At 42.9% G+C, this 18,472-nt stretch overlaps 1 protein-coding gene across 1 annotated transcript; it reads left to right on the top strand.

Annotated features, from left to right (window-relative positions):
* The first annotated feature begins 1,626 nt into the window (after positions 1–1,626).
* Positions 1,627–17,645, top strand: si:ch211-195o20.7 (cytospin-A). Its single transcript, XM_037747510.1, has 12 exons — positions 1,627–1,963; positions 2,427–2,568; positions 6,322–6,942; positions 7,145–7,197; positions 12,879–13,393; positions 13,796–13,892; positions 14,014–14,080; positions 15,334–15,394; positions 15,719–15,815; positions 16,762–16,878; positions 16,966–17,025; positions 17,130–17,645. The coding sequence occupies exons 2-12, from the start codon at positions 2,529–2,531 to the stop codon at positions 17,217–17,219; spliced, it is 1,818 nt and encodes a 605-aa protein (XP_037603438.1). The 5' UTR covers positions 1,627–1,963; positions 2,427–2,528; the 3' UTR covers positions 17,220–17,645.
* The last annotated feature ends 827 nt before the right edge of the window (positions 17,646–18,472 follow it).

The raw sequence follows: 18,472 nt of genomic DNA, 5'->3' as shown, positions 1-18,472 counted from the left end.
AGCTTGGCTGTGATTGGTTGTTTTCCTCCGGTCTGTGAAATCTTGTAGATGCCATTAGGAGCATCAGAGGACACCGGAGGACACAAAGGCACATGATTTTTTTCAGATTATATAGATATAGCGACCGTTTTATAAAACGGTCGGTTAACTTTTTTTTTAATGATATTTGCCCCATTTCTACCCCCTGCTGCTTTAAATCTGTAATGTAGCAGAGCCACAGCAGGCCAGGACTACTATGGGAATCATTTCTATTATCTTTTAGTGTTTTATCCTGTGTTATGCTTCAGATTTATTTATGCAAATCAAATAGTTGCGTTAATGCAGTAATAAAGAGTAATCAGACAAGTAATTTAATTTATGAGCAACTTAGTTTAAAGCACTCACAACTCTAAAAACATGCAGATGTTGCACTGAAGCATCTTAAAATGCAAATAATCTGTGTGAAGCAGAGGCCAAAAACTAGTGAATGGGGGAAGTTTGCATACATTTAATCTCTAGTAGAAGCTGGTATAAGAAAATATCAAACAGAATTTTTCAGCCTGGAGCTGCTGTGTGGCACAGTAGGTCAGTGGGTCACCAGCCTGTGAGAGTCCAATTCATACTAAGTTTTTCTCAATTGTTTACACACAAATACTGGTACTTGACACACAATGACCACAACATGTAACTCATGCACCAACCCCCTGAACCAATTCTGCTAAACTACAAGCACAATTCCTGCTTTACACTCAAATTGCAGTTCTAAAACACACTTTTTTCAAAACACTACACACAATTCTCTGCATTTGGCACAATTTTCATGAAGAAAATCTCGTTTTCACAAGGAACACACTGTCATTCAAAATTCTAAAGTCAATTGCCCTACTATGCACACTGACTCATCACATGGGCAAACACCTGTCACACAGTGTTACAATTAGCAATCAGTTGATGCTTTTCATGGCTGGATTCGACATGCTAAGCGATATTTCCCCCGCTGCTTGGCCAGGGAAAACATTGCCTGTGATGTAGATGAGGTGCTGTGGCCAGACCGAAACAGAAGAGAGGATGCAGCATAGTTTTTTTTTTTTCCACTGTATGTGCAACTTTGTGTTGGTTGGGATGTACACTGTGTACATTGGTTTTGTGGGGAAAATAAAATATATTTGTTACCGTGTATATGTGTGTTCTGAGTATAAAAACAATATTCTAAAATATTTTACAACACACTTATGTATGTACTGTCTGTAGTAACAAAAAAAAGGCCTAAGTCATCATGATGAATGGAGAAGAAGTGTTTTCCATTCATCATAGTGTTTTACATTGAGCACATCAGTGTTCAACTGGTTCTTATAAATGTCTATTCATATGATGGTTTGTGTGTCATTTGAAAACAAAATACCATTTTGAGAAGAAATAACATTGTTTTGAATGTAAAGTTTAATTTTGCAGGAGAATTGAGGGGTTCTGCCCATTGTGTGTGTGTTTTTTGATTTGTGTGTAGAGTTCTGAGAGTATGAGGCATGCTTTCAGAAAATGTGTGTAAACAATCGAGAAAAAACTGTAATAGTGAGGAAGGAGGCAACAGGTTCCTCCTAACGCGGCACAACGGCGCCCTCTAGTGGACACATCCAGCTGTTATCAGACATCCATGTCCAGAGGTTGTTTGTTTTTTTCGCTCTTTGGTTCGAAGTGCGGATTTAAATCACATTTTGTCTTCTTAAATAATAAGTTTCCAGCAGTGACATGTTGCTGGTATTAAATGTTACTGTAAGTAAAGTCAGTTCCACGTGTCTCTGTGCCATCCCCTCTCCTCTCCTGTCCTCTCCTCTCCTCTCCTCTCCTCCGTGAGGACACTCTGGGCAGTGCGCCTGGTGGAGCAGCGCTGAGAGGAGCAAAGCGTGGAGGAGGAGGAGAAGAAGAAGAAGTTACCAAAAACAACGAAACAAAAGGATTTGGGGAGTTATTTGTCCGTTTTGAACAGGTTTGTATCCACTTTTATTTGCTCTTCAAACTAAAAGGTATTTGTTTCAACGTAGTGGGCGAGAAGTGAAGTTACTTTTCTGAACACGTTTTTCAAACTCTTGAATGCAACACTGTTCAATGCGTAACAGCGTTCATGGCGCGTAAAAGTCAATGGCGTTGGCACAATGTGTTGCACTAGTTGTGTTGTTCCGATGGCGCGCAATGTGTTAATTCTGGCAGTGTACAGTTTCTACTCATCCAGATGTATTTAACAACTTTGTTTGTCACACATGTGGTGGACTTCTCTGTAACATCCATCAGTTTATCATAAGCTTTAAGGGAGTGAAAGTTGTTTTCTGTCCATAGCTGCAGTTACTGAATTATTCCTCAGCTGGATAACAGTGCATATAACTTCATCCATCATCTTTCTGGATGTCCTGATGGGTGTGTGTGTGTGTGTGTGTGTGTGTGTGTGTGTGTAGGTCACCTCTACTGTGCCACTTTGGTCTGGGCTGAGTGAGAGAGCAACAAGCACCTGCAGCTCCCCCCCTCCCATCAGTGGCCCAGACCCCCATTACTGCAGTATGGGGAACTTTTCCAGCAAGGACGGACATGGACCCACAGGTAGGTCAAACACACACCCACACACTAATGAGCTTGCAAATCAACCATAGCTCTGGTGTTATCACTTCCCTTGAACCTCCTTTGGTCTTGTTTCTCTGCATGCTGAAATGGATTTCAAATGTTTGGCAACACACGCAGAAGAAGCCTGGCAATGTGTGTGTTGGCATCATGTTTTGAGATATTTTTCAAAAACACCTCAATGCTCTGATACATATTAGGGTTGGGGGAAAAAAAGTCAATTCACCTATGTATCGCGATTTTGAAATATTTTTTTTTTTAATGCCAGAATCGATATATTTGCTTCATTTGAGTCTATGTGGAGGTAGAAGGAAGTTACCGCTTCTATTGTTGTAGTCAGAGTAACGTGACGTCATATCCGTTCCGTATCCGTCAACCAAAACAAACCGCAGCCGGCTGCATTGAGCCAAAGGGAAAAAGCAAACGGCGGAAGGGTCCGCGTGGATATGACCTACACCCTCACATTTTAAATCCAAAGTGGTAAACACTACACATACAGTACAGTATGGTAACACTTTGGGTTTCACACATTGTCAGGAAAAGCAGAGTTAGACATCATGGCTAAAGCTTCATGCTAACTCTGTCATGGACAGGAAGCGTTATCGTATTGCGGTAACGTGCGGTCAAGCCAGCCGTCACTCTCATCTTCGTGGTCAAATCGGCTATCGCTACAACTGTAGAGCACCCATATACTGACATTTATGTTAAATGCATTCAAACGGCCCTGATAGAGCTGACCATGGATGTATAAAGAGAACAGAGCTAACGGGAGAGCTAGCGACGGACTTGGCGAAGTTAGTGGAAGTATACGTGTGACTATATCTGGTTTTCAAAATAAGGCATTGACAAAGGGAACTGTATATACAAAATACATATATGGAAATAAGATTGATTGGGTTATATTCACCAGAAGTATACAACACATTTCCTTTATAAATTAAAAAGAAAATACCACTAATTTGTGAGGGAAATGTCTTTATTGTTTGATTTTTGGGTTGCTGGAAAAAAATGTAAGAAATAATGCCTGACAATGGCTGATATATTTGACTTCAGGACATCTCTGACTACATACATGTTGAAAATCAAATATATTTACTGTATCAATTTAGATATTTCAAAGTTTTTCAAAACTTTGAAAAAAAAAAAAGTCCAAGTAAAAGTCACTAGAAGTGTATGATTTAACTTTTCCCCATAGTCTAGTGTTAAATAAAAGTTAACAAAAATCGCAATAAATCATAATATCTAATCGCAATACTTAAAACATCGCAATACATATCAAATCGGCACCCAAGTATCGTGATAGTATCGACTCTGGAGATAAGTGTATCGTCCCAGCCCCAGTGTTGGCCTCATGTTTTGAGGTTTTTTGAGTACACCTCAGTGCTCTGCTACATGTAGTAGAAGGAGGATGGTGCAGGGAAAAAAAAGAAAAATACAGGAAGAGCGAGGAGGCTGCATGAAAGAGGGGTGGATAAGGGGTAATCAGGAAATTGAAGGCAACAAAAGGAGAAGCAAGCGGAAAGGCTGTGTGTGTGTGTGTGTGTGTGTGTGTGTGTGTGTGTGTGTGTGTGTGTGTGTGTATGTGTGTGAGCGGCAGCAGGAATCTTGGCAGCCCTCCTGTGTGTTGCACAGTGAGTGGTCATTCTCTTGGCGTCCCTATATGATTCGTTCTGGCCTCGCCGGGCCAGCTGTGATGAATCGGCAGAATTCCCCAGCTCAGCACAAGGGCAGCGGATTAATCATAGGAAGCCTAATGCTATCTGACACACACACACACACACACACACACACAGACCTCGATGGACACACACACACACTCTCTCATTCAGTCAATCTGCCACCCGTGCGCATGGTTGGACGAGCACATTAAGGTTTGGAATGAAGAAATAAAAAAGCAGAGGTGGCATGAGAAAGTTATTAAGACAATCCTGTCATTCTTTCCCAGTGATTTGGCCTCACAGCAGGTGGTGTGTAACTTTTTTTCTGCTCTAACATCATTTAAGAGAAAGAAACCACACACATTACTAGCAGTGAAGCTTTTTGTCCAAACAAGGAAAAGGAGGAAAGAAAAGAAAGGAGACACAACGATGCCCGGCGGTTCCCATAGCTTCTAAAGTTATTATTGGTGGCATGCTGTTATGGGCAAGGAGCGCTGAGCCAAAAAGTAAAAATCACTTCTCGTGTTATTGCTATTGTGTCAAGTTTGGGAATTTATTTGCGCCTGACTGCTGCAAATAGGTCTATGTAAGGGAAACGTTTGTCCTCTGTGCATGTGTTCCTGAATTTGCAGAATGAATGTCGCACAACGTCGTGGCTGAGCAGCCTGAGAGGAATGTCTGTGTTAAAGCATTCATCTTCAGGGGCACGGCCTGGATGCTTGCTGGTCTGGTCACTTCTCTGAATGGAGTTTTCAGTGTCAACATGCCAGACTAGTGACCACTAAACTGTTTTTATTCTGTCCATGATTCAGTTTCTCTGTTAGTTCCTTCAATCTGTTTTATTGTGTCTCTGAAAATGATTCATAACTTAAAAAGCCCACTCAGAATTACTTTTGTTAAACCTGCAGTTGGCAGACATTTTTTGGCATCATTGGGCAAAAATTCCATAATAACCTTTCAGCATATTGTATTTCAAGTGTTCTGAGAGAAAACTAGACTTCTGCACCTCCTCATGGGTCTGTTTTCAGGCTTTAAAAAATGTAGCCTGTGACGGGAGACTTCGGCCAATCACAGGTCATTTCAGAGAGAGCGTTCCTATTGGCTGTGCTCTGGCTGGTGGGCGGTGCTTTATATTTCTTCAACTGATCTAAACATGGCTGCCAGGTCGCAAACTTTCTCATATTACAGCTAAACAGTACACTACAAGATGTTTCTGAAAACATTTGAGGCGAGAAATAGTCATTACAGTAACAGAATATTGATTCATATTTGATCAGCGCTGCCTAGTTTGACCGTTTGATCGGAGTTTGACAGTGATTGACAGCTGCTCAGAGACGGCAGACTCAAGCTCTGTTCTGATTGGTTGTTTTCCTCCGGTCTGTGAAATCTTGCAGATGCCATTAGGAGCACCGGAGGACACAGAGGCACATGATGTTTTTCAGATTAACTGTCTCATGCACTACTGTCAGGATATAGTCAGACCGTTTTATAAACATATATAATCATATTTGCTCCATTTCCACCCACTGCTGCTTTAACTGACGAAACGCGAGTTCACTCTTATTATTAAGTAGTCACAGGAAATGCAATGTGTTTGTCAGTGAGCTCGACACTGACCGCCATTGTTCATCAAAAATGCATCTACAAAACAAGACAACGGTAATTTTCGCCAGTTTTTGACAGGGAGTAGCCCTAATGGAACAAGAGGTAGCACAGTGACACAGTGAGCTGTTAGATAAAGAGCTGCAGGCTCCAGGCTGCACATCTACAACTTCTCAGCGATAACCAACTACTTTCACTTTCGCAGACTCATGCAGTGTGCAGCATAAAATCAGATCACGGTTCCTCCTTGAAAAAGGCCAATTATTGCCCCACTTCCTTATTAAAACAACAATAGTTTCTTCTGTTGTAGGCTATTAAATCGCATTTGCTGTCACCACCAGTAAAACAAGGTGTCGCCGAATCAACCAGGACTAAAATCTTACAGATTGCCACTTTAAAATAAGTCTTGGAGGGCTTTTTAAACATGCATTTGCCTTTCTTATTTAATCTGAATTCAGTTGTTTTTCTTCTCTAGTGGCCCATGGGGACAGTTTCCACACTCCTCCTGCTTCTCCACAGAGTGATGGGCCTCCTTTCATGCCTGGTGTCCCCCAACTCCTTCACCCTACTTCACCTCAACCATCCCCTGCAGCCCCAGTTTCATCTCCACCTCCGGTCCCAGTCCTCACATCCAGTGCGAAGAAAGCACAGCCGAGCACCACCCCTACTACCAATTCCACCAGTCCCCCTCCTTTGTGGAGGCCTCATCCACCACCGGTCAGTTCAAATAGCTCCACCGTCGGCCCTGGAGTAAGCCCGCTGCACAACAAGCCAGGGAGTGTTGTGGGTAAAGGACAAGCTGCTTTGGGGAGGAATGGGTGTCCTCCGACCTCCACCCCTCGGCCTCTGGTCTCCCAGGGGAAGACTGTGGCCGTCAGCCCGACAAAAAGCCCCTCTTCTCTGTGTAGCGCCTCACCCGTGGTGGGCAGCTCTTCTGGGCCGAACTGGGGGGAAAGGGACAGCGGTCTGAGTCAGTCTTTGCTGCCCGCTCACGAAGCTGGGGACAGCCAGGGTGAGGAGCTGGAGAAGCTGCTGGAGGAGTGTAGGACAACACTGGGTATCCCTGCCAGTCAGGATGGAGCCACGGACTCAGCAGGTAATTTATAATGCAATATACTTTCTATATTTATTTATATATTCAGGTCTGCAGGATTTTTTGTTGAGCACTATAAACTTGCCATTTCATTGTGGGCTTAACATTTCCCTGTTTTGAGAAGGGCAAATCCATTTCCTTGACATTTTTTTTAGTATTTGATATGCATGTGATGTCTTCTGACATTTCTGTATCCTTCCCTCAGGGATACTGAAGCATCTACTGACAGAAGTGAAGAGTTTGAAGAGTACTTTACAGGTGAGATGCGCTAGAAAGGTTGTTTGTTTTTTAAATAGATTCTGGCCCGGTTTCTTCTTCTCTAATTTTCGTCTGTGTGGTCAGTGTGGTTGCGCCCGAAATCCCATACCAACATGCTATGTACAACAGTTTGTGAGATTTTTTTAGTATGTCCAAAACCTTAGTATGAAACCAATAGTATGCGAATTGCATACTATTTCCAATGAAATATTACAGTATGCAACGCTGGACACTACAGCGGCATAAATAACCCACAATGCAATGCGATAGTGACAACAACGTTCATAAAAGACATTGACGGACAGCTCTGTGACGTCCATAACGCTTCAATTTAAAAGTATAACTGCGTTTGTGAAATTCAAATCAGTGTTGCTCGTAGGTGCTGTAACCTACTGAATAATCTGAAGCTTCATTCATAACGTTGACATTCAAATTATTATTAATACCTTACCGAAACATTGCGTGCAGTCCATCTTCTAGTTTATATTTAAGTTGTCTTGGCAACATATCTTACAACATTAGGCTATTTAATATGCTATTAATTAATATATTTATAGATTTGGCATATTTCCCAACGGACATTTTGGCCGCAGTTGGCCCGCCGGCCATAGTTTGGCCACCCACGCTCTAATGGTTGTAGTTTTTGAGTTTTCATTTCAAAGTTTGTCTTGCATTTCCCACTAAAATGTACCTTTTTACTATCTTTAGCCCTTTTTTTTTGCCAACACACTTGAAAGACTACAGTGGATAAGTATAGCAATGTAAACAGGAAGTCACACACTCCAATTATACATAAGTCAGAGTAGTGCTTGTGACCTTTCATCCAGGAGATAACACCAAAGCACACCCTGTCACCCTCCATCCCCCCCTCTATCACAATAAGCCTTGGACTGGGCCCCGCTGGGAGCTGCAGCCGTGCTAATGGAGGTCTTCCTGTCCTCTGCTAGAGGCCCAAAAGAGGAAAATCGTTGAGATCATCTTCTGTCAGTTTTTTCGTAGCTCATACTTGTAGAGTTGATCAGAGATAGCTGCATATGGGTGTGGCTCCTTTTGAAAGGAGAACATAAATCTTGAATGTCACCTGTTGCCTTCTTTTATTTATTTTTTAAGTAAGAAGTAAAGGTTCAATCATCACACACATTTATTTCTCCTCTCTAGACCCCAGCAAAAGACGCTTGTCCAGTAGAGAACCATACCAGCTAATTTGGACTGACACACTATTAGGTTCCGGATAAATCATGCACAATTCATAAGAATGTTAATTCTTTCAAGCCCTCTTCAGTCCTATTGCTCGGGCGTTCCTTGCTCTTATGAGGATGGTGATATGCTGCGGTAATTTCCTGTTTCTTCGTTCGTTCCAATTCCTGACCCTCCCTTATGAGGATTGTAGCCAGAGGCTCCCAGCTTCCTCTAGATCTGCCACAGATTACAACAGCTGGAGTATGACCTACAGTATGTATGTCTTTGTCAACCCCATCTCTTTTCTGTGACTGTCCTCACTTCTAATATTCTTTTATTTTGAATTGTTTGAATTATTATATTGCATCCAAGTGCTAATCTGACACACATGACAATCGTGTACTCCTCGTCACCTCCTTCCTCTACTTGATATTCAATCCCTGCTCCCTCCTCTTTCTCCTTCCTCTCTCCTCCACTTTCCCACATCCCTGTAAGGGACCTGGAAATAAGAGCCTTGCACAGGCCAGCTAAACCTCAGAGAGACTGTGGCGTACCACCGAGAGGTAGCCGTGCATTAGAAATCGGGCCAATCCAACGCGGTGTTTACATGGGCCCTCGGTAGGGCAATATAAGCCTGCAAAGCTCGACTTTATGAACCCTCTCCGTCTGCTCTGCTGTCCTGGGAGGCTTTTTGTGGCGAGCCGGAGAAGGGGAGAGCAGCGCGGAGGAGGGGGGTTCACATTCGGCTGTTCAGGAGACAAAACTTGTTTTGTTTTGTGCTGTGTGGGGAGAGTGGGGAGGAGGGAGGGCTGAAAGCTCGCAGTGACTGACTGGCCATGTGTTTTTGTGTGTGTGCTCCACGTGAGACTCACAAACACGTACAGATGCATTGAAAGACTTGGCTGGTGCGATTGGTTTTTAGCTTTGTATGGACGCTTCCCCTCCTCCTTCCCTTTCCCTGTGCCTCTCTGCCTTTTTCTTCATTCTTTCTCCATCAGAGAGCTGACCGCTCCTCCCTGAGCACAAGAACTCCAAACAATTACCCTCCAACTTTTTGCTGCAGTGCTCCTCTCTATCTCATCCCGTCCTTCCTCTCTCCGTCTTCTCCTTCGCCTCTCCTCTATCTCGCTTCCTCGCCTCCTAGTCTGCTCTTTCACTTCCATCCATCTTTTCATCCGACCCCAAGTTGCTTAAGCCCTTTTTTCTTTAGCTCTGACGTTTTCTTGACCTTTTTTTTCCCGTGTAATTTAAGTCGCCATTATTCTTCCAGTCCCATTCTGTCAGCTAAGCCTCTCCTCCCTCATCTGTCTTCATCCCTGCGTTCCCAAACTCTCTCTGTCTGCGCGTAATGGATTTCGGATGTACTGAAGTTAAACTGAATTCCGAAAACACATGATTACCCAATGTGCACCGAACTACTATGAGACGTACCATCTGTCTGTGCTTATGCGCACCACCAGTCTTCAATTGTCTTACCCAACAAAAATGAAAACACTCATTCATGTCTGGGTAGTGTGGGTGTGTGAGTGTGTGTGTGGGTGGCTGGTCACATTTGTGCTCCCTCCCTCCCTCCTGGAGATTTAGCCGATCTCAAAGCCCTGCTTTGGAATCAGTTCCAGGTGAACGCTGCCGGAGATTTCCAGGAACGATCTGCAGGTTCCCTCTTGGCCCTCTTTTCTCCTCGCTAGGCTGCTCCAGACTCAAAAAGGCTGTGTATCTGGAGGCCACGGAGGCCGTTCACATGTAGAATGAAGATTGGGAGGATTGGAGGAGGGGGCTCGTGTGCATGCTGTGTCGAATTAGCAGCTCCGTGTAAATGGCAGCGACTTGGGACCCTTTTCTTTGATGTCAGCGGACATTTAGATATGCAACTTGTAGGCGCTACTGAGCTATTTTCATGCGCTAGTCGGGGGGAATTTGCCCATTTTGTGCGTGTGTGTGACTGCTGTAGAGGAAGTAAAATGTCCCTTAATAGGTGTAACGGTGTATTCAAGCACTTCTTTGAATACACACCACAGGCTGTGGAAAGCTGGAGCCATTACAGAGTTGGGATGTTTCCCCCAAGTATGTATGAGAAAAACTGGGTGTGGAGGTGAACTAGGGACAGATGGTTGGAAAACACACACTGACTCAATCTCCAAATGTGCTGGAGCCTTTCCAGGAACTCAGATGTGCATCAAGAGTATAGACAAGTGTATCTGTGTGCTGGGTATCACATCTGGTCTTGCAGTGGGGCACTAGGTCAGCTCTTGAGGGAGTACGAGTGTGTGTGTGCATCTTAAGACTGACAACCCACACCCTTATCTCAGTGTGAACTTGAGGAGCGCTCCTTCCTGTTTCCTTAAACAGACATGCTCCAGTTGGAGTCACGTCCAGATAACAAAGGCTCTGTGAAGAGGAGATCCTTCAGGTCCGAGTGGGTGTTTTATAGTATTGCTTAATATAGAACTTCTCCAAACACACACCGCTATGCTACTATTCATTTGATACCAAGGAGAGTGTCCCTGAATGTGTCAATGTGTGTGAGAAAACTTAACAATGTGGTTTGGTGGTAAGAGAATAAGAGAGGTGTGTGTGTGTGTGTGGGAGAGAAGAGGGGAATATGATATGTGTGTGTGTGTGTTTGCAGTGTAATCGGGTCCAGCTGTGGTCTTGAGTCACTGGTCAGATAAGGGAGGGACTTGGCTCAGATATCTCCTCCTCCTCCACATCTCCGTCTATTCTTCATCTAATTACCAACCTTCCCAAGTTCCCTCCGCTCCTCAGCACTCGTCCTCACATCTCTCACATTGCTCCACAGTCTTAACAGTATTAAATCTGTGCGTGATTTCAACCACTTTTATTGTCCTTCCCTCTCTCCTTTTCCTTCTTTCTCATTCCCTCTCTCCTTTTATGATGATTGTTGCTTAACGTTTTTAATGTCCTGGTATCGTTTGCCATCTGGCTTCATTGGTTCTGAGTCTCTTTTGATGTCTGGGGCAGTGTTTGTGCACGTCCGAGGCAATAATACTCTTAAAGAATGAAAACATGGAAACTTTTTGTACATCATGAAACTGAGTCTGTGTCAAACAAACAGTTGTGTTGGTGACACAGAATGCAGTTTCACAATGCAACCTTGGCACCGCTCCCATAATGTTGCTTAAATCTGTTTTCTTCCTGTCCGTGTCCAAACTTGTTAAGGGTCCTTTTTTTTCTACAAATTGATAAATGACATGAGCAAAACCTTTTGGCTCACAATTCAGTTATGGCCCATTAGAGTTGACTTGCCAGTTCCAGTTCTCTGTGCTTGCCGAGGCTTGCTGCTCAGTTCAGTTCAACCTGTAGTCTCCAACAAATAGATATTTGATTGTTCATTTGATTATAGTCATTGTCAGCTGAGAGTTCAGATATGTTGGTTTTTCCAGTTTGGATTTAAATGCCAGTTTAATCCTTTGTATGCTTCGTATTAAGTTATTAGAGAAAATGATTTGCGGTAGAATAATACTTGTCTAATAGTGTAGCAGTATGAGTTGCCTGTTTGTACTTTAATGAGAACAATAAGCTGCGTGTTTTATTGTTCTGGACCCAGAAGTAAATTTAAATGAGTAAAAGATGTCTGTCATAGTGTTTGCAATAGGGACTTTTTTTTCAACAAACAAACATTCAGAAAGGCGAGCTTCCGGATTACCATATGAGTTGACGTGTTGAGGCTAATTGTGTGCTGCCATCTACCTTATCTTTTAAGAACCACACATATCAGTCTGTTTTCATTAGGGATGTCACAATACCAGAAATTCCATGACTCTCGATACCAATTTGATACCACGGTAGAATATAAGCAAAAAACAATAAATCCTCATCTACTCCTTTAATACAATTTGAATACTGTTTTTTGTTAGGAAGTTAAACAGGTTATAATTCCCTCTCTATTATCTATTCTATATTTCTGTGAAAACATCTCCTTCAAACAACTGGATTTATTCAAGTTTCTCACCAAAACTATATTTTACAAGATTACATTTGAACACATCATGCTACCGTAATTTATTCATTACTGAATAGAGCCTGAACGCATCATAATGTAAATCAACAGCACCTCCCGTGCTGAAATCGGCTAGATGAGAGCTAGTTAACCTTAGCTGTTAGCAGCCGGTAAGCAGCACAGCCCTGCACGGAGCTGACAGCTTACATTAACTAGCTCTCGTCCTGCCGATTTCATCACAGATTTGTTGTTCACAATGTAGCATTATCAGGGAAAAAATAGGGTTCCCTGGACTCGTCGATGGTGAGTTCACTACGTCCCAAACACATTTTCACACATCGCCCACGGGATGACGGGACGCTATTAGTCTCGAGTCCTGACGGTACTTACCGTACTACTGAAAAATAAGTAGCGCCACATTTTCAGAATTTTGGCAATGGCTTGGTACCGAAGTATAGGTTCTCGTGACATCCCTAGTGTTCATATAACGCATCATTAATCAGTGTTCGTCACATAAACGCCCCTATCGTTTTCCTTCCAGACGGAGCGGGGGGATTGGCTGCAGTTCCAGGCTGACCTACAGGTGGCGGTGTCAGTGGCAGACCGTCTGAGGGCCGAGGCAGAAGAAGAGCTCACTGCACTCCGAACGGCGCACAAGGACGTGGAGAGGGAGCTGGCCGCTTCCCAGCAGAGACAGAAGGAGGCCGATATGCAACATGTCACCCTGAGAGGGGAGCTAGAGGAGAGCAGGCAGAGACTGACTACTCTCACCCCGGCTCCATGTCAGGAACCAGAGAGGCCCAATGGAGAACCAACCGACAGCTCTGAGAGCAAAGACGGGACCCAGAGGGGCAGGGAGAGGGGGCTGTACAGGTCGGGGCGAGAAGGGGTGGAAAGCAGGAGTCCGAATGAACTGACAAAGAATGTCGAGGAGGCCAGAACAGACTGTAAAGGTGTGGCTAAGCGTTACCTGAGAAATGTGACCAATGAGGATAGGAGCGGAGAGGAGGTGCGATCCAACGAGACACGAAGGACGTTAACCGCAGAGAGGTCAAGGTGAGACAAACTGTTTGACCTTGTGCTTCTTGGGGAATACAGAAAAATAAATTCCACATTACTATAACATCATTTTGTGTAGGTGGCACTTTAATGTGTTCCGACAGTCAAATATTTCAAAATAAAAGCCCAAAATCCCTTTGTGGTCCTCCACATTTTTTGTCTCTGACACAGCAGTGACAAATTGATTACAATCACCAAATTTGGTCGGGACCGTGATTGTGGTTTCTTTTGACTGCACTACTACTCAACCCTCAGGCCTCCACAGGGCCACTTGAGGACAGTTTGAACAGCTTAATTTACAGCTGGAGCCGTGTGGAACAGCTGTTCTATAAAAAATGCCATCAAAAACAGTTGATCTGGTTTATTTGAGTCGACTAACTATGCATTGAAATTTTGCAGAAGCCTGTCCAGATTACCCGCTTCCTCGGGCTCCCCCACCATGCAGAATGGAACTTCCCAGCCCAATACTGCCTCAACACTTGGACCTATAAACAAGGTGAGATAACTTAACTTGAGGAAGATCCTCATTAGAGTTTGGTCGTTAACCAGGAAATCCATGGTTTGCTGATCATGCAATGATTTTGTCTGAATTTTAATAAATCTTGTCTGTTTTGAAGAACCTGGGGCAACTAAAAGGCCGAAGAAGTCTGGATTGGCAAGAGAGCAGGTCGAGCACTGACACAGGTGTGTGTGTGTGTGTGTGTGTTGTCTGTGTGTGTGTGTGTGTGTGTACAATTTAGTTTTTATTGCACACGTGCACGAGGATGCACAAAAAGGATAATTGGACGGCGTTAACCCGCCAAGAAGTGCAGCATTGTGCCAACAAAGGCAGAGAAGAAGAACACTGCGTGCTAGTAAACATGAAACGATGTAAACAAAGCAGGATTTAATATATTCAATAAATCAACTTTACAAATGTTTTATGAGGAGGGAAATGCATTCAATATGTTTGTTAGACCTCAAAGATACGCCGTCATAACGTAACAGCATGACACAACTTTTGTTTGTTAACGAGAAAACTCCACAGGGCACCTTTTTAAAGCTGCACTAATCAAAATTTTCATATAAACTATGACTCAAACAACTATGCGTAATGTGGAACGGAAGCTCGTAAGAAAAGCCCACAGGTAATTGCAGTATTACCCAACAATGCAGTTTCCCTCAGCTCTTTAGTGGTTTAGTATCTTCACTATTGCTTCACTCTCAGCACTCTTATAGTGTTGTTTTCAGCATGCAACAGAACCAACTGTATGCTACCTACTCAGCACCAAACACGCAAAGTTAGCTAATAAATGGTGAACATAGTGGGGTATATAGCTGCTAAAGAGAGACTTATTTTCTCAAGAGTTGGCACCAAAACAGAGCACCAAATAAATGCTAATGTAGCTCTGTGTCTTTAGGATGTGTAAATGTTTGCTTCCAAAGAGTATAGAAGCAAAGAGACGAAACTCCGGTAATTTCTGACAACAGCCGTTGCTGCCATTTAGGACTGAAAACGCTTATTATATATATATATTTATAATATTTTATTGTTCAACATAGGCCATTTTGGTAAAATATGACAATAGTATATAAATAATTTAGTTTTACTTTCGTCCGGTGCTTTTTTTCCGACGGATGTTTTACTGCCGTCTGGTAGTCACTTTCAGTCCAAAATGGCGGAAGCGTAGCTTTGCTGGGCGTTGATGTTGCAATGGAACGAACAATTGACTTTCACTTCTTGGCAATATACGTTCTTTGTCGCTACTTTATACTGTGAATGTAAATTATACAGCTTGTTCAGCTGCCCCCTAGTGGCCAAAAATCAATTAATGCTGCTTTAAACATGTAGAAGTTCATGTTTAGGGTGGTGTAGCTAAACCTCTCTCTTTCCCAGCGCTGCTTGAAGTGTTCGTAATGACTATTGGGTAATGAAGTATGGTTCCTTGTCTTTACAGGAAAACGTGAGGAGTCTCTAAACAAGTACAACTCTGCCCTCACTGAGCTGCCTCCCAGCAAGTGAGTCTACACATACACACACACACACACACACACACGCACACACTGACAAACTATTGTGTCCAAGGGACCAGCCAAATTGCTACATCCTGTGTAAATCTAATTACTCGTTTTGACCCCGGTACATTTGTCTGGTGAACTCATAAAGCTCGATATTGGGGCCAAAACACCTCTCCCACTTGAATCATTGTGTTAATTAGGTTTTCCTTTCAATAACAGAGTCAACTATGTCACAAGATTTTTTTATAACACCCATCTGATAACAGCAACTCCTGCAGTGTTCAAACCAAAAAAAGCTGAAGCCTTGTTTCTTGTTGTTGTCAGGTCCCAGGATGGTTTCAACCTGCTGCTGCGTCGCCATGGAGGCTCCAAGAGAAACTCGCTGCTCCGCTGGTGTCAGAGCCGGACACAAGGCTACAAGGTGATCCTGGGCATGATTTACTTTACATGTTTGTTTTTTTTCCCACAGCAACAGGATGATAGTGTGCATTTAGTGCATGTTCTTGCATGTGAGCGAGCCAATGGGGCACGCTCACATGCAAGAACATGCACTAAATGCACACCATTTACCTCAATAGGCCCTTTTTCACAGCAGTAAAGTCCACACTAACCAAAATATTGCTGCAGAAAATTACGTTTTCACTTTCTCTGGCCAATCAGTGAAAAGCACTATTCTTGATACAGTTTAGCGAAGAAGCTAGCGGCTAAAAATAACTAACATTAATCAAAGCATTATGATAAGGTAATAATTATACAACCTTTAATCTACAGCTAACATGCGAAATAACAAACAGTGACATTGAGTGGTGAAACCGTCAACTACAACATAGGGTAATATAATAGCAAAATAATAGTGCCAGATACTTGTAGGGAAGGTCTGAGGGCCCTGTTTCTGTCCGTGTTATGTTGCAAATATGCTGCCAGCAGGTCAGTAATCCTCTGTGTTCACGCGTGGAAAACGAAAGCGGGATGTATAACATTAAATCAGTCATTATGAATGTCCAAGTTCCATATGAACGCTGGTATACCAGCCGGTGTACCAGCTGGTATAATTTGCTCATCCTCATCCAATAAAGTTATCCCACCTTTCAAAACAATGCGCCATGACAACCGCTATTTTACGGAGGACTTTACACCTGCTACGTGCTAGGTGTAAGATTTAAACTTATGCCTACGTTGGAACTATTTCAGCTTGTGCAACCCTTCAAAATATTAGTAGCGCTTAAACTCCGACTTCAGTTAGAAAATGTCTTCTGTGAAAAAAAGCCTGTTTCAAATAGTTACTTAACCGCTGGAGTTTCAGTTTGACTGTTGCATCTTAACCCATTGCTTCTCTCGTGTTACCAAAATCTTTTCTCTCCCTGCAGAATATCGACATCACCAACTTCAGCAGCAGCTGGTCCGACGGTCTCGCCTTCTGCGCTGTCTACCACACCTACCTCCCCTCACATATCCCTTACACCACTCTCACTCCAGAGAACAAGGTAGGAACTGTGCCTGGTGCCCGTATAATGGATAGCACCGAGTGATTTATGGTGTTAAACTTATCGATTCGTCCTTTTTCTTTGTAGAGGGAGAATCTCAGTCTGGCATTCAAAACAGGAGAGAGTGTTGGGATTGCACAAACCCTGGTAAGCTTTGGTGTCTTTTACAATAAAGCCTCATCTGATTTTTCTATGACATATACCAGGTTGATTTTGAGCTTAGAAATGTATTTGAAATCTTTACTCCACAGACAGTAGAGGAGATGCTGAGAGCAGGAGGTCCTGACTGGCAAAGGGTTCTGGGATACGTGGAGAGCATCTACCGTCACTTTGAGATGTGACCGCTGGAGGTACTGACAGACAACCCCAACATAGTGGATCCTTAAGGACTCCTCAAAGGAAACGATACAAGTTGTGATGACTCCCAGAATACTATAATTTGCCTTTTGTTTTGTGTCCAGAAATTGGATAAACTTTTGTTAGCAAAAAGATTACATTCAAAGTTACAATTTGCAACTTTGGACATTTTAATTTGCTGCTGTGGATTGAAGTTCCTTCTGCTTGGTTTCTGTCATACGCTTCAGAAAATGTCCTCTGACCAGGTAGAGGCTATGGAAGTGGCGCGGCCGAACGTTTTGGTTGGTTTGTTACCATTGTCGTATAAGGGGTGTAACGATACATTTTTACAATGATACGATACGATTTCCATGGTTCCGATATGATTTAAGAACGATATTTGGCTCATCTAGAGCGAATCCAACGATATGATTCAAGAACAATATTTGGCTCATCTAGAGCGATACGATATGATTCAATGATTTGAAATCAATACAGTAACTTTTTTTGCCCAAAAAACAGTGTTTCACAGTGTGAATGTGAAATAAATAGCTGATACTGGAGAGTGCAGGTCAGGATTCCTCAAAGTTTTTCTTGTAAGGGAATCAGGGATAAATGAATTATAGATATAAACAAGTAAACAACGATTAATGGCAAATACATACAGCTTTGATTGAAAATAATAAAAAACCTGCTGCTTCAGTTCTCAAGATACAAGGCGGTGCAATATTTAACAAAAAATACAATAAACCAACTTCTATTCAAGTTAATTGAACAGTGGTTTAACCTGCTGCTTCTGTCCTCATTTTCAATCTAAACGGTGGAGCAATAATACAGTGATCAACCGCTGATAGTGATCAAACCGCTGATAGTGACCAACCGCTGATAGTGATCAAACAGCTGATAGTGATCAAACAGCTGATAGTGACCAACCGCTGATAGTGATCAAACAGCTGATAGTGACCAACCGCTGATAGTGACCAACCGCTGATAGTGATCAAACAGCTGATAGTGATCAAACAGCTGATAGTGATCAAACAGCTGATAGTGACCAACCGCTGATAGTGATCAAACAGCTGATAGTGATCAAACAGCTGACAGTGACCAACCACTGACAGTGATCAAACAGCTGATAGTGATCAACCGCTGATAGTGATCAAACAGCTGATAGTGATCATACAGCTGATAGTGATCAACCGCTGATAGTGATCAAACAGCTGATAGTGATCAACCGCTGATAGTGATCAAACAGCTTGGG

The sequence above is a fragment of the Sebastes umbrosus genome, chromosome 16 (genome assembly GCF_015220745.1).
Source record: "Sebastes umbrosus isolate fSebUmb1 chromosome 16, fSebUmb1.pri, whole genome shotgun sequence".
Classification (NCBI taxonomy): domain Eukaryota; kingdom Metazoa; phylum Chordata; class Actinopteri; order Perciformes; family Sebastidae; genus Sebastes; species Sebastes umbrosus.
The sequence above is the reverse complement of the archived record's forward strand: the minus strand, read 5'-3'. Positions and strand labels throughout refer to the sequence as shown.

Coding starts and splice junctions, on each gene's coding strand:
- si:ch211-195o20.7 (XM_037747510.1), top strand. CDS start 2,529: ATGGGGAACTTTTCCAGCAAGGACGGACATGGACCCACAG. Junction 6,943..7,144: donor TGGAGCCACGGACTCAGCAG/GTAATTTATAAT, acceptor TCCTTCCCTCAG/GGATACTGAAGCATCTACTG. Junction 14,081..15,333: donor CAGGTCGAGCACTGACACAG/GTGTGTGTGTGT, acceptor TTGTCTTTACAG/GAAAACGTGAGGAGTCTCTA.